The sequence below is a fragment of the Prosopis cineraria genome, unplaced genomic scaffold (assembly GCF_029017545.1).
Source record: "Prosopis cineraria cultivar Desert tree isolate PC_DT_omini unplaced genomic scaffold, ASM2901754v1 PC8, whole genome shotgun sequence".
NCBI lineage: Eukaryota > Viridiplantae > Streptophyta > Magnoliopsida > Fabales > Fabaceae > Prosopis > Prosopis cineraria.
In genome coordinates, this window is record NW_026555339.1 from 4,429,492 (window position 1) to 4,446,585 (window position 17,094).

Genomic DNA, 17,094 nt, shown 5'->3' on the forward strand with positions numbered 1-17,094 from the left:
ATGCATGCTTTCAGAGCAAGGGTTGCTCTGCGGTCAACTGCTGAGTCCCTTTGCAAATCCAAGTGGCATCAATATGTATTCATCTTGGCCTTATTTTTATGTAATCTCGTGTCAATGGCTGTTTTTAGCGAGCTCCACATTGTTGCAGTGACGATTATGAATTTATAATGTAGATTCCTTTCTACAAGCTTCTCTTCTTATGATTTGTGTTTTTCTAGGGAGATGAACTTACTGAGAGCTGTGTATTCAACGAACTTTCAGCACAACACGAAGTAATTACTTGTAAACCATTCATGCCGATAGTTACGTGGATAAATCTAATGTGACGTCTAATCAGCTGCGGTTCCTCACCCACACACACATTCCTCTTAATGATTTTCTCATACCTTGTTCATTTATAAATGGTCTTGTTTTGAATTCACACGCTAGGATCGCCGTTTATTATTTTTATTTTGTTTTTAGACTCACAAACTCCAAGCAGCATGTTTACTTTCCTATCAAGTTCTCCCTTACGGACTGGCAGTGCTGATTAAAATGCAGGTATTGATTTTGTGGAACCTGGAGCAGGATCAACTACCAGGGTTATGCAAATGCAAATCATTGATGCGCTCCGCTTGGGCGAGAGGAGGAGGGCTTCTAACCTACTTTTAGAATTTGGTTACGGAAGCCACTCATTAAGAGCTGATGATTTTGTTGATATTATGAACTACTGTGCCCGGTCACCTGATCCATTGGTATGCTGAATCCATGGTATTTTTCATTGAAACCAAATTTGTCTGTAAATCTCAAATTGATGCAAGAAGTTTATGGTTTGGCCTTTATTTATTTCGTCAAAAGATTTCTTGGCTATCCAATAAATAATTGCTCTTGTTGAAATTTGTTGCAAGAGTTGGAACTTCAAAAGTTTGAAGGGACTTGGTGATTCAAGCTGCAGTTCAGTTATATATAATTCAATGAATTGGTATATCTTGACTGAGCGGCTCTCTCTGCGATGGGTTAACCATTAACTGCATTTGTAATGCATTATTGACTAATCTGAACAATCCTATGAGAAAACAAATCATACTTGCATGGTTCAGTTGCTATTAGCAAATTACCACTGTTTGTTTACTTGTGCTAGAATATAAAGGAGCGAACGGTTTTCTAAAGCAATTTTATTGATTTGAGATACCAACCATCACTAATATTTTGATCATAAGTTATGGTGGAATATTTTGCTGTTATGAAATTCATTCCCTGTCATTTATTTCCTGCAGTTTGTAATGGAGATTTGGAGATTAATGGAGGCAAGAGATATTAGCTTTAATCATAAATGCTCATCTCTTATGATGCAAGCCCTCTGTAGAGGGGGTTACTTGGAGGAGGTAAAATATTAACCTTAAAACTTAGATTATATAATCTTGAGTGTACATTCACTTTATCCTTTATTTAGTCATACGTCAAGGAATTAGAAGTGATTTATGTGGTACTTATGATCCGTGTCTTTTCCCCTTTTACGGCCAACTATTGTTTTTTTCAACTCTTGCTTAAGTCTCCATCAATTGGTATTAGAGCTAGATTGACCTCCAAGAAAAGAGCTACTGTAGAAGCTGAGATGTGGTCAACCTATGGGGAAGGCGGCAAAGTTCTAGAGTGCTCACTTCAGCAGGCAGCTTTTTAACTTCATGTTGCATCTTTCTCAAGGGTTGACCAGGTTGTACCTTCTGCAAGTAGCCGTTTCTGTGTAGATGGGTCTGGTCCTAATACCAATTCATTGAAACTTAAGCAGAACCACAAGCGCAACATGAATTACTTATGGCTCCTTGATGTTGGACTCCATCACTCTTTCTTTTTGGTTATATTTATTTATCTCATGCATTCTTGTTGTTCCTTGTCCAGGCCTTTAACATGATGAATTTTCTTAGAGAAACCCAGCAGTTCTATCCAGTTCTTTCTTTGTACAATAGTTTCTTAAAAGGCTGCACAAAAATGCAGAGTATAACTCATGCAAGCAAATGTTTGGACTTGATGGAAAAGCACATGGTTGGAAACAATGAAGTCACGTACACACTGCTTCTTAAGGTTTGTCTATAGAAAATTCTTGTATCATTATTCTATTATTGATTTTGTAGAGGATAGGTTACTATTGTTCTAGTTTAGCAACCTGTAATTTTTCTTTTCTTCCTGTTTGTATACCTCTGTCCAAGTTGTGATGTACAAAGTCTGCCAGTGCTTTCATTTGTGAACATGCGTGTCAATAATGAATTACTTCATATCAGCCTGTTCTTGTGAATGCTAATGACCACATCGCAAGATGCAACATATTATTGTTCCTGTCAGAGCCGGTTTTTGGTTAGTTTTCTGTTGTAACAAGGTATTATTTCATCAGGTGAATTTTCACTTTGGAGCACTAGGAGTTAGGGTTTCATTGTTGCATAAATTGCTAAGACAATAATATAAGTCATTGTAATCATTTTAAGTTATAACCTATCCCCAAAATTAGCCATGATTATTTTTCTTCTTTCTTAAAGAGAAAAAAAAAACCTTTCTCATTGTTAACAATGATAATTATTTTTGACAAATTTTGTTTTGTGGCAATCTGGGCTCTATTCTTGTTTTTCCTATAGTAATTGGTATGTAGATATCCCGGTAATTTCTCTTAGTTTTCAACATTTATATGTTTTCTTATAGTCATGGTTCTTGTAATTTTGTTTAGGGAGAATCACATCCAAGGACTACTCAAGCAAATTATTTACAGATAAGGATTAAGAACAAGTTCCATTCGGAAAAAAACAAGTCATGTTCCCATTTTAACAACAATTTATTCTGTATTAATCCTTATTTAGGAATAATTTGCTTGAGTAGTTTTTGGATGTTATCCTCCTTTTTTTCAATTATGCATTTCAATATTCATTTGCTGATTTGCATCAAATTTAAGCATTCAGTTACTAATAATCTTACAACATAAGATTTTTTTTCAAGTGATTTACATCATTGAGTTTATCTAACTAGCATATTAAGTGTGGCCCTTAAAAGCTTATGCTTAGTAACTTGAGGTCCATTAGAAAACCACGTCCCTTAAGTCTTTAAATAGAACTACCATATCACCGTGTGGGCCTTAAAGCTTATGCTCAGTAACTTGAGGTCCATTAGAAACCATATCCCTTAAGTCTATAAATGGAACAAGGCTTGTCATCTTTTTGTTGTCAGTAATTTTTTTTATTCATGCCTTTGTCTGGTAGAGAGAGTGGGATAGAGGGTCTAAGGACATGTCTTTCCGTTCATGTTTATTTCATCAAAATGGTTTTTGCTTTTCTTTTTTTCATATTTCAATAATACAATAATTTAGAGTTTGGGATTGTAGTTATAGAATAAGATTCCAATAGAATGTGACGTGCGCATTGTCAACTTTTGACATGTTAGCAAATGGTAGTGGAATCAGGTACTATATAAACAGATTAATTTATTGCTTGAGATATTATTTAAACAATGCTTGAATAATTTCAATATGTTGAATTGATTTTTTTTATGAGAAGTAGATAATTTATCTAATCCTGTTTCTCAGCTTGCAGTTCTGCGGAAAAACTTGTCTGCAGTTCATCAAATTTGGAAGGAGTATGTTAAGCACTATAGTATTAGCATCATTGCTCTGCGGGAATTTATATGGTCATTTAGAAGGTTGGGAGATTTAACTTCTGCATTTAAGGCTTTGCAACGAATGGTTTCCTTAGCCAACAACGGAGACATTTATGATAGCAAAGATGATGGGAAATTTTCCACCAAACACAAAAGGAAAAATGAGGTTAATGAGAAGTTGTATTCTACTAGATTGGACATCCCTATACCTTTAAAAGGAGAGCTAGGTTCAACCATATTGGATATGAAGGAGAATAAACAAGTTGACCCTTGTATGCGCCCTCTGCTTGAACACTCATCAGATGTTGATTCTGCAAGCATAGAAGCCAAGAGTGTTGGAATGTGTAGGCTTAATGGACAAGAATATCCAGAACCAATTATGAAGGTCTTGAGGCGGTCCTTTAATGATGTAATGCATGCATGTGCACAAGGTCAAAACTATGCTCTTGCAGAGCAGCTTATTCTGCAGGTGCCATGCTAACTAAGTTTGTCAGTGTCTGTGATGGATTATGTATTGCGGTACCTGTATTAAACAATTATTCTCCCTGACCTTGTATCCATGTCATATTTTGTAAAATATTGCTTTCACATACTTATTTTATGTCTCAATGAAAGCGTCTGGAAACAATATTGCTTTGTCAATTTGCATTCTTTTTTTCTTGCTTATATTGCATATAATACTCTCATGCTTGCTCAGAATAGAGCAGGAGAATTTTATCGACTGCCAACTTTTGTTAAATCTGCATCATATAATGTAACAAAGTCTTTTCTGTCCAGATGCAAAATCTTGGGTTGCAGCCATCCAGCTATACATATGATGGCTTTATCAGAGCTGCTGTTTCTGAAAGAGGTTTCAGGGAAGGCTTGGAAATGGTTAGAAAATGGCCTGCTTGTCACATCATTACCTCCAGGCTTGATTTTCTATTTTATTATGTTTGCTGGAGGGAAGAGGGTGAAGATGAAGTTTCAAGCAGAAAATTTGGCCACTTAATGTTACTTCTTTCTGGTCACAAGCACCCAAATATCTTGAAATTGAGATTTTTAATTTGACACCAGTTTCAATTTATGGTTTATATTATCTGTTTTTACTAGAGATTTTCTTGTTCTTACATTCTGTTTTTTTATTTTTATTTTCAGTTAAAAATACTGAGGCAGAAAAAATTGAAGCCATATGATTCAACTCTCACAACACTTTCAGTAAGTTGCAGTAAGGCACTAGAACTAGATTTGGCGGAGGCTTTGCTGTATCAGATTTCTAAATGTCGACGTCCATACCCTTTCAATGCTCTCCTTGCATTGTGTGACAAAATGGTGAGTTCAACTATGAAACTTTGGAACTCAAATGTAATTTTGTGCTTTCTGTTAGCAATGCTAAAATTCAGGTACTAGAAAGCTGAAACCTGTCCTTTAGCTAGCCTAGTATTTTTATGAAATTTTTTGCTGGTGGCTATTGCTAGTGTTGATGCTTTTCCTTTTCTTTAACTACGCTTAATCTAATAATGGAAACCATAAACAAATGGATACCTTTTTGTGACCGTGGCAACAGATTTTTTTATTACCTAAATATATATCTGGAATATTTGTTGTATCTTGTAGTTGAGTTTTCACTTGTCTTGCAATGAGGAGTTTCTAAAAGTTTCTTTTTTATCCTTCCTATCAAATTTGCAGAACAAACCTGAACGTGCTGTGCGGGTCTTGGCCAAGATGAAACAGATGAATATTGCACCTAATATCAGGACATATGAGTTATTGTTTAAATTGTTTACCAACGTAAATCCCCCATATGAAAAGGGCAATATGATATCACAGGTAGAAGCCGCTAAAAGAATCAATGCTATAGAAAGTGATATGGTCAAAAATGACATTCACCACAGTTATCGTTCATTGAAAAGCTTGGTAAATTCCAATTCTAAGTTGCCGTTTTCCATTTAAATTAAGGATAGTTCAAATTTATGAAGCTTTCCTTTTGCCGGGGTCTATGTAAAACTGATGTTAGTTGTTAAAGGTTATTGATTGGGTGAATGTAATGTAAATATTTTGGGATGACTTTAAGGCGACAATGTGTAAAGCAGTCCTAATTACCAAAGTTTAAATTCTGTAGTCCTTTTATGTGATAACATCATGCTAAATTTTTCCCCTATTTTGCACAACACTCCTTTTGAACCACAATATAAGTTGTTTCCCATAAGCTTTGCTTGGCCCAAAATATAGGGTATTGGGGGTAGGTGATATATATATATATATATATATATATTCCAATTATACCCCTACTTGATTGAGTAATTCATGAAGGTGTTTTGAATAAATCAAATGTTATATTTATTTCACTCAAGGAGCACGATTGGAAAGATGTGAAAATTTTTAGAAAATCTAGATTTTAATCATTTTTTTAGAAACGTAAGTTAGGTAACAATGACTTATATTGTGGTACAAAAAGAGAGATTTATGTTGTGGTCTAGAGAGAGTAATAGCGTTCCTCCACACACACACAAAGGAAAGAAAAAAACTTGCATGTGGGAGCATATTTATGAAAAATCCTATTATGATGCTATTATATATTGAAGTTCTCTCAAAAGTTCTCTTGGGTAAAAAAGGGCAGTTCTGATTGTACATTTCATGTTCTTTGTGACTTGGCTGCGTCCTCTTTAATTTTCTTCCAGTTGAGGGCCCTTGGAGAAGAAGGAATGATAAGAGAGATGACCCAATACTTACATGTGGCAGAGAATCTTTTCATTCATAAAGACCCTACTTTGGGAACAGCTATTTACAATATAGTGTTACAATCTCTTGTTGTAGCCGAAGAAGTATGTGATTCTTTGTATTATATTTTCTTTATTTCAACTGGTATTTTCAGAAGTAGGTACCTCGTTAGTTTGTGTTGCTGGAAATTGATGTTTCTACTTGATATACAGAGTCACATGGCAATTGCAATTTTCAAGAAGATGAAGTTATATGGCTTCCAGCTTAGTCCTGCGACATTTAATATAATGATTGATTGTTGCAGCATACCAGGGTGTTTCAGATCTGCTTCTTTGCTGGTTTCAATTATGATACGTGAAGGGTTTTATCCAAACACTCCAACTTATACTGCTCTGATTAAGGTTCTTCTGTTCTCTCTCTGATATTGCGTTCCAAATCATCATCATCATCATCGTTGTTGTTGTTGTTGAAGTTTCTTCCATTGCACATGATTCATCTCAGAAAGAGTGAGCAATACGGTTCTATTTTTAAAGCAGTACTGTCAATCTACAAGTGTCAATTGTAATTATTTGATGTTATCTTATTTCTCCAAACTATGATCATTCAAATTCTGAACATAACAATTCTCAGACAGCCTGCCTGCTGGGCTTAGACACATTTTGTTTGAGGATCTAATGGGATTCTCTACCCCAAGACTTTCTAATCTCCAAGTCTAGGCACCTTTGATGATTCCCCAAGTTGTTATCAAAAGCAAAAAAATTCTGTACATAACAACTGGTACATAGATTTTATATTATGTGCGTATTCCTTGCATAATAAATGGATTTTACTATTTAAAAATTCATGATTTTTTGGGGAAAATATATGTTTTAGTTCTTAAAATTTAACTCGTGACAACTCAGTCTCTATAGTTTCTTGACTTAGAACAATTCAATCCTTATATTTTTTGACTCGATACAATTTAATCATTATAATTCCTTGACTCTAAATTACAAGAATTGAGTCAAAATTCAAGGACTAAATCAACAATTGAGAGAGTTTAGGAATTAAAAGTTATATTATCCTTTTTTTATATGATTATTTGACTAGGTTAGATTCAGGCATTATCAAGCCTAATGCAAGGTAGTTATTTCAAAGATGTTTTTTGCATACATGCGGACTTGAACCCGAGACTTCGTGCTTAAGTAATTATAGCCCTTTTTACTAGGACCAACACTTTTTGGTAATGCATGGCTTTATATTAAAATGATATTTTGGGAGTCTAATTGTGGTTCTCTTGAGTGACATGTAACTTCTTTTGGCTGACCTTGAGGTGCGAGGACAAATTAAACTAACATGCTGGAATCAAGACAGGAAGATATGTATAAAAGGAATACAAAAGCACTGTATATGGTAATGCCGCCTATTTCTCTGCATTTCCAATAGGAAGACTCCCTTAACAGAGCTCTCAGCTGAAACACCGGAGGGAAGCCGCACACTTGATTCTAACCAATAACATCCATGGATAGGAAACGGGGAGGTGCACTCAGATACAAGTATTCCACTCCAACCAAATATCCTATATGACAGCAAAATTCATATATTGCCTCAAAGTTCCCTTTTTTTGGGGTCGAAACCTTAAATAAGGAGAAATTTCCTTAAATTCAGTGGACATACTCACCTTTTGCCCATACTTCCAACCAGAATATAATTTCGGACTGCTTTAAGTTACATGAAGTTTGAATATGCATATTTATTAAATGTTAAGTGTTCTTACTGGCCAAATCAAGCCTTCTTCTCTGATCCAGGTTTACCCAAGAAAAAGTTTGGGGGTTCTTTTGGGTGATCCTTCATTGGCTTATGTCTTCCTTGTTGTCCATTTTAGCTTATCTTTCCCTGAGGTGGTAATATATCAGCAAAAGGAGCGTTTTCTTATTAGCAAGGCCAAGGAAGGTGGCTTATAATTGATGCATATCTCTTTTTTGTTGTATTACTCATGTGCAAGGGTTGATAACTTGATATATTGTTAATGAGTTTCCATGGCACCATTATTACAATATATCATGTTCAATTTTGTAGCCTTTTTGTGGTCAACTTAACGGTATGCTTGTTTTTGTCAGGTTCTGTTGAAAGACGAGAACTTCAATGAAGCCTTGAATCTTCTGGATCTTATGAGATCGGATGGTGTGAAACTTGATGTGCTAGTGTTCAATACAATTCTTAGAAAAGCATGTGATAAGGTACTTCATATTACACATTGATATCTTTATGCATGGGAAGTGGACAAAAGAGAGAAATCTATTCCTAGTGTCTATATCATATGAGATAAAGAAATTGCATATACATTACACATTGCAAATATTGCATGTTAAATAGCAATTATATTCTCCGTTTGTTTTGTTTGTAGGAACTAAGACCCTGGTATTTAGGAGGAAAAGTGGTTGGGTCTTTATTGTGCTTTCTTACTTCGTTGATGGATCAACCATTTGTGTTTTCTCATGTGATGACCATTTTCTTTAAAAAAAAAAAATCTAAAAACTTGTTCCATGAATTAGGGAAGGATTGATGTTATTGAGTTCCTTGTGGAGTGTATGCACCGAGAGGGAATTCTGCCCGATCCAACAACTTGCAGCTCTGTCTTCTGTGCGTATGTAGACTCTGGTTTTCACAACACAGCAATTCAAGCATTGCAGGTTTTAAGTATGCTTATGTTAGGTGGCCATGGTGACATAGATGAAGAGAAGAGAAAATTAGTGAATGAATTCATCCTTGCCGAAGATTTGGCTGTCGAGTCAAGGATACTTGAATTTTTTAAAGAGTCCAAAGAGAACTTTGCTGTTGCCCTTTTGAATTTACGATGGTGTGCCATAGCTGGGTTCCCCATGTGTTGGTCAGCTGATCAAAGCCTCTGGGCTAGAAGACTCAGAATAGTTTAGCAGGGTGCTGCTGACTGCTGTGTCCGGATTCTCTAATGCGATTTTTGGTAATGCGCCTCTAGCATCCCAGAGTCGCTACTGGCTTGTTCGGAGTGTGTTATTCGGAGCTTCATCTTGTGGCTGGTGGTTGATTCTTCAAGAGGATTGGAATTTTTAGTCTTCATGGTTCTGTCAATTGGCAACAGGCTACATGCAAACTCTCGTGACAAAGTGCTGATATGATCTACCAAGTAAAAGGTGCATTATGCTGTTCAACCTGGGAATTGGACTACATCGTGTACACTATAAATATGCTGGGGGTTCAGCATTGGGAAGCACTTGGAGACAAGTTTTGCCTGATACCGCAGTTGATGTATACTATATCTGAACACTTTGGTCGGTGAATAAATCACCAAGGCCTGTTTGATCAGCACTATGGAAAGGTTATCCTTTCCATTGTACAATAATGTGAGATATTTATACTTCTCTAATAATCACTTAATAATGACTGTTTCTTTTTCTTTTCCATTGACCACTAGCATTCAACAATGGTGCATACAAATACAATGTCGGGACCAGTGTTAAGAGACTATTGTTGACTTGTTCTGGAAGGACATGGCAGAAAATAGATTAATTTTCTGTTTAACGTTTTTGAATTTATTCTGTTATTTTGTTGAGTCAATCTAGGTGTCAGTTCAGAAAAATAAGGACCCTCAAGATTGTTAGTTGGTTCAACAGTAAAGTTTGTTGTTTTCTTACTGTTGCAGATTTTTAGGAATTATTTTCATTATTTCAGTTGATACCCTATTCTATAAATATCCTTGTTTTATATACTGGACATGATATTGAGAAATAAAAATACCTTTCTTTCATATGGAGATTCTCCTCTTGTGGGCTATTGAAATTATTAAAATTGAGATTCTTACTTTAATTTTCTTAATAGAATGTTTTCCCCGTTTTTCTTTAAGCATTCGAATACTTGCTATTTTGATATCAGAGCCAATTCAAAATTTCTGAGGCGCTCCTCACACCTATTCCTGCTACTTTCCTAAGTCATAGAATGTGTTGGTAGTGACATGGGTAAATGCACTTGCTACTAACTATATATATATATATATATATAATTACATATATAATATAGTTAGTACTTTGGCAAATAGACCAATTTGAATCAAATACCCACCATTTTGAAAAAGGCTCTGGTACCAAAATCTTGAACAATTCTCTGATACCAAAGTAGCAAGTACTCAAAAAGTTTAAAGAAAAACAAGAAATTCCATCAAAAATATTATAATAAGAATCTCACTTTATATAATTATCAATACCCGACAAGGGGATAATCCCCAAATGAAAGAAAGGTATTTTTATTTCTCAATATCATGTCTAGCTTATAAAGTAGCCAGGATATTTATAGGTTAGGATTTCAATTGAAATAATGAAAATAACCCTTAAAAATCTGTAATAGTAGGAAAATAACCAACTTGACTGTGGGAACACACTAATAACATTGAAAGAAATATTTAAGTAAATTAGATATATCACGTCATTTGTGATCTATTCAATAAAAACATGACATTTAGATAACATTAAATATAAATTATTTTGATATTAATAATAATAAAGAGAAAAAAGGCAAGAAATTAAATATACATTTTGTTATAAAAATAAAATCAATTAAAAAAATATTACACAAAATTTAATTTAGATTACTTGGAGTATTTTCATTAGATATACCACAAATGATATGGTGCATCCGATCTTAAATTAAAAAACTTCAAACAAAATTAATCTATTTTCTGTCTTGTCCTCCTTATAGAGCAAGTTAATAATGGCCTTTAACAAGGGAGAATGATTATTTTTCTTTTTAATCTTCCTCCTGATCTTCTTGCTCACTCTTTAGTTCTTTCTCTTCCCTTTTCTTCAGCTTGACAGTGTTGTTCCCCACTTTCATTTGTCATTCTTCTCGGCCTCGAATCCATTCAATTTGTTGAAATACCAGCTCACTCGAATACTTGGATTGGCCAATCCGATCCCCTTTCAAGTATGATGTGCATAAAGTGACTTGGTATAGTATAACTAATTAATTTTCATACTTTTTTTTTGTTTTTTAAGCTATCAAATTATTTATCAAAGTATTATAATTAAACAGTTCTAACATTTTACTTTTAATAAACAGTAAATAACATTTTATTATTACATAAGTAATACATAGAAGTGCGAAAAAAATATCAAATTATAGTTAAACAAAAGTGAACATGATTTGCTCTGGTGAAAAATTACAATCCTAATCCTGATTTAGAAATAATATTGGAAACTGATAGCAATAATACTGTCTAGAATCTAGATGATCAATGGTAATATTACAAGGATCCAGCCACATAGCTAACGGATTACTATCTTCGTATGCATATAAATCCAATCCTCATGACAAATATTAGGTTTACAACAATAGGTTTGAGCAGCTTTAACGACATTCCTGCATATTTGATTATTCATGAAAAATTTGAGATAACCAATAATAATTAATTAAACTCTGAAGGATCAAACAAAATTTTAACGATGAAACGTCTAATAAAATAGATGGTCAATTGTTCAGGGCTCCAGAAAAACCCAGCACTTTCCTCCATAGCGAATATCCTGAGCCTTTAGCGAAGTGCAAATCTAAAAGCCATTCATTGGGCTCGAGCTTGGCGACAACTTTACTGTGTTGTTTGGCTCCAAGAATATTAAGATGCCTAAACGTTTTCACCTGGCGGCAATTCTGCCAGCTTCGGAGGAGTACCAAGTACTCGTTCCATGTCATAACGAACTTCTATATTGCGGATGCTATACCCCACCACCATCAACCAATAGAGTAGTTTTGCAAGTTCAGGTGCACTTGCCTCAGTCACGCTAGTCTAAAACCAGAATTTAGGGTTATACAATTTATCCCAAAAATGGTAACAATTATAGTAAAAGCAAGCAAATAGAATTCGTGTTCATACACCCAACACAAACTCACAAAGTATCGCATAGAATACATAAATCACTCCAACAATTTCAGGAAATATAATTGTGGCCTATCATTTCAAGACCGGGATTTTGGTGTTCATCCCAACACTGCATACTAATCCTAGTCCAGCTTTATTTTTTTAAAATTTTAATTTTTAAGTTTAAACAAATTTTTAATGTCATATCTCAGAACATTATACCTTTATTTAACATTTTACTCCTGTAACATAATAAAATATTACGATTTTATTAAAATAAAATCTGAACCATTCATGTTCAATCTGGACAGTTCAAATCTTCGATGAGCAAGGGATCCAAATCACGTCATTTCATCACTAAGTGTCATTAAAAAATAACTGCGAAGGCAAACCTTCATTTGGCTAGGATCTGAAACGGCCAGCAAGCGCTTTATAAATGTATTCATTGCAAGAATAACGTCCTCGCCAGCACTGCTAGTCAACTCCTACAGAATATAATAATGCATTATTACGGCACATTAATATTGACCTATTTCAATAACTGAGCTTCTAAATTTCTGAAGATAAGAGGAAACATGGATGAGTTAAGAGCATAACTTGCTATTCCCTCATTATCATCTTCCTTTAACCTTTCATTTCATTCCCAGAGAAAAGCTCAGAATGTTCAGTACTGGTTCAAGAATTGCTTGGGAAAAAAAAACAATCTGGATAATTATGCATCAGCTTGTGTTGTTCAGAATTGATCCCTTTGAAGACAACAGCATGGATCGGTGACTAGAATAAAACATAAGGCAAAAAATTGGAACCCTGTGGTTTGGCTTGATTCTACTATGGTACTTTTGGCTTTGAAATTTGGAAGAATTTCGAGGTGTATATCATTCCCACAATAGTGTCTTGTGAAATCATGACGTTTGACCCATAAATAATGATCTGTGTATTATCTCGTGGGAGGGATTCTAGCCTCTCAAATGCTAGGGAACCAGTGCACTTGTGTGTTCTGTGCGTTAGCTTTTGCTTTTGGAAGAATTGTAGCCTATCTTGCTTAGACTTACACTTTGACAAGATTACTGTCAATTTTAATATCAACATGAGCTGGGGTTTCATCACATTCTATTAACTCCTGAAGGAAAATAGCACATCTACAGCATGCAACACAGAGATTCCTCCATTTTACCCAAGTTTCATACCGAATAGCTCAAATTTGCAAATTGGATCGTCAGAAAACTTGATCCCCAAAGTGTTTCAACTACAGTAGAGATTTCATACAGTAATGAGGCAATTTGGACAAAATTAGGAATTTTGTTTGAAGGCAAATTTTAGGAAAGATATAGGTATGTAATAAATTTCAAGTTTTGATTGGCTAAGAGAGAAATTTCAGTCTTATGCAGATTTCATATTAAGAATTTATGGCCAAATTGGGGGTACAAGATTCTGTCTGAGTGGAAAATTTGGGGTGATGGGGGACTTTTGGTCTCTAGTGCATAGGAAATGAGAAGAAAATTAGGAAGCTAGGAGCAAAATGTAAGGGATATCATGTTCTATGTTGAATTTGGGATTCTTATTGACCAAGGGAGGAATCCAAATCTTCAATACATAAGAAATTAGTTATTTCATTAAAAAATTAAAAATATAGGGCAAATTTTAATGAGTTCCATAGAAAAGCCTATGAATACAGGGTCACTGCGCTAACAGTTTAACCTCAAACCGCTCAATTGTAAACTTTTAAATCACTAGTACCAGTGGAGTTGGGCTACAAACCATATATACCAATATTTTAACCTATCACATATTCTGATCAGTCAACACCTAGTCTTTAACTAAACTAAATGCAAGAGAAGTAGTTTATGCTAATAAGAAAAGTTAAAATTCTGAGGCTCGAGAGATTTTAAATATTCCAATAATTCATTTTGGGTATTACTTGATTGTCTACCAACTTGACGATTCAGCTCCTCAATTTCCGCTTCAAGTATTTCAATGTACTTTTTAGCATCCATTGTCTCAGGACCAGAAACATTGTTCCACCGAATTACTTCACCAGAAACATTTTTCTGGGTACCAGGTGCATAGTCTGGCATATCCTGCAACAGTTACAAGTACAAATATAAAGAATGTAAAAACTAAAGCCTCAAAGCAGAAAATTGGAGACCTTTATTAAGCTTTTCCATGGTGGCCAGAACAAACTTTCATTTAGAATTTAATTTTTCAACAGAACATTTTAGTACTAATTTTCAACGGTTGACCAGAACAATTTTGATAATGCAAATGAAATCTTCTCTCCACAATACAGAATAAAAATATTCTGCAAATTCTTTCTACATCTCTTTCCTCATCTATGTCTTAGCGGCTTCACAGCATCATATGAAGTCCAAACTTAGAAGCAAAATGAAGATATGTTCAAGTAGACATGACATTACCACTTAAAAAGCCTATGAATTTCAATCTCCATTTATTGTAAACAAAATCTCCCATCACATTTGAAAATTTAATATCCTCAGATTTTCTCTCAATATATGATAATATACCAAGGTAGCTAGTAAAGGCACCGGTAAAAGGGAAGGAAGAGAAATAATTTTACCTTTTTATCCTTTACTTCAGGAAGAGCAACCTGTTCCAAACTTTCTTGCAGCTCCAAACGATATTGAGCATTGCTGAACATGTATCCAGTCATCATGACACTGTACATGAGCTGTGCAAGATTCTCTGCCACCTAAATAAAAGCCAAGTAATTGCACCAATATGAGCAAGACACAAAGGCTTAGATAAACACCCAAAGAAAAAAAGGAATGACAGTTTACCCGATTTGCATGGCTCAACATTGCTCTGCAACTTGAGCCACCTTGTGTTTAAAAAAAAAAAAATTGTACTTCTTCTCTTCCATCAGAGTAGCTAATTGTAGTGAATTGACACAATATTTCTTAAAATGCTAGGGCAATGTATAGTGCAAGGGATCTAACTCTTCCAAAATACTCCATAATTTATTTGACAAGCCATAAGTACCATTTGATGGGAAGGCAATGAGGAAAATCAACTGGCAGCAGTGGTCTGTTTCAAAATCATGGGTTTCTGAAGTTTCATAAAAATTCCATACCAAAGATTGTGGTGCAAATTAGACTGGCATAGAGATTGACATGACAAAGTTTCAGGAGCTGATACATCAAGCAAAGATAAATCCCATAGAATGTACATTAACAAGAAAATAAAATTAAGCAAGCATATAAACTCCTTAAGGACTCACAGTGGTAACTGTTACAGCAAAAAATTGAGGGGGCAGTGTTCCAATCATATTGTCACAGTTTGCCTCATTGCATCCACTACCTAAATCCAAATAGGAAGTTTCATTAGCAAGAACGCATGCGTGAATGGCAATGGAAACTTTTATGAGGCAATCAACAGGAATTAGCACAATATTTGTCCAGCATGACACTACCATACCTGTTGGGGTGCTCTTTTCAAAAATAATTCCATAAATTCTGGTTGCACATTCTTAACGTACTCCAGCAAGATCTCTCTCCTGCTCTTTGACTTTTGATTTCAAGGAGTATAATCAAGCACACAATCAGAGACCTCTTCGGATAAAGTCATAGAAATAGATACTTTCTCTAAAATGACGCATCAAGAGAAAACAATAAATAGTGAGCAGAATTAGTACTATCATTCTTATCGACCACTACCACAATGGACATTGGACAGTTGAATGGCAAAGACATCCCAATTTAAATCCAGTAATAAGTGACTGGTAGAAAAAGATATCATATTACAAAGTGGTTGGCTCGATTTATATCCACAATATCATCATATGTTTAAATGATGCTTAGCACACGGTATATCACCAGTTTTAAACATTTAAGTCAGATTAGATTGATAGAGCTACATTGCACATCTTTAATAAGCCCTACATCAATTTATTATCTATGGAATTTAGATGTCCGTATATCGAGAAAACATCCGGGCTTAAGGTGTACTTAAGCCATGCAGCTCTCCCTCCGAAAAACTAATTTTTTAGATGGCTCTCCTCTCATCTCAAATCGTAGTCACTGTTTGCTTCATTGAGTGCCCTTCTTCACGGAAGCGTTGGCCTAAGGAAAAATACGAGAAAAATGCCACCTGGACGCCCAAGGGAGGTTAGTTTTGGAAGGATTCTGCTGTTAGCTCAAGTTCGATCAACAGATGCTTGCATGGAGAGCCAGCTAATGCGAAAATGGCGACTTAGGAAGGAACAGTATACGAAAGTGACAGATACCCAAAGGACTAGGAAGAAGCGGCCTGAGAAAGGACTACCAATAGACCACTACACTGAAAACCAGCAAGATTAAGGTGTGGCAGAAGCCGGCTTTCGCAAGGATATACAATGACACGTCACGCATTGAACGAATATCAAGACTTAAGGTTGTGGTCAGGGACGGCCGGCGATAAGAATACTGCAATTTATGCTTCACCATTTAAAGAAAGAAACACTAATACAGATAAAATATCAATACAGGTAAGCAAGTATAAGGAATGTAAATGAGGTTTGCAATAAGGAATATTCATCTTCTATCGTTTATATCATTTATTGAATTAAGACGAGAGCAGTAGATAAGAGGTACCAGAGCGCCATTGGAGGACTTGGAATCGCCTGAATTGTTGGAAGTGTCGTTTTCGGAGGAATTATATGCTTGAACTCTCAAAAACAATCTTCCATTATGCCTCAAGTTTCTCGGAAAGTTGACTGATGACGCTGAGCGAGTTCGGAAGGACACAAGAATTGTTGAAGACGAAGTAGAAGTAGAAACTAATTGAGGTACGAAGGGTTTCACTGTCAGCGAATACATCACAGCTCCCCCGTCGAAATAACAGAGCGAAAAAATTGACCGTCTTCGAAGTAATCCCTGAAAATTCCAAATCCTACACTGCAGACAGAGAGCGGTGACCCTCCA

General features: G+C 35.1%; 2 protein-coding genes across 2 annotated transcripts; one reads left to right on the forward strand and one right to left on the reverse strand.

Annotated features, from left to right (window-relative positions):
* LOC129318345 (pentatricopeptide repeat-containing protein At1g76280) lies at positions 1 to 9,737 on the forward strand. Its single transcript, XM_054963069.1, has 13 exons — positions 1 to 75; positions 219 to 282; positions 541 to 734; positions 1,257 to 1,364; positions 1,879 to 2,061; positions 3,545 to 4,084; positions 4,393 to 4,488; positions 4,753 to 4,926; positions 5,284 to 5,511; positions 6,276 to 6,419; positions 6,528 to 6,716; positions 8,415 to 8,534; positions 8,850 to 9,737. Exons 1-13 carry the CDS (start codon positions 1 to 3, stop codon positions 9,228 to 9,230), a joined length of 2,496 nt encoding a protein of 831 aa, XP_054819044.1. The 3' UTR covers positions 9,231 to 9,737.
* A 1,851-nt stretch (positions 9,738 to 11,588) lies between these two features.
* On the reverse strand, positions 11,589 to 17,094 carry LOC129318190 (uncharacterized). Its single transcript, XM_054962821.1, is given in 8 exon segments — positions 11,589 to 12,106; positions 12,571 to 12,665; positions 14,040 to 14,256; positions 14,754 to 14,885; positions 15,414 to 15,466; positions 15,469 to 15,493; positions 15,611 to 15,700; positions 16,765 to 17,094. Coding segments are annotated over 8 exon segments (999 nt in total). The 5' UTR covers positions 16,990 to 17,094; the 3' UTR covers positions 11,589 to 11,944.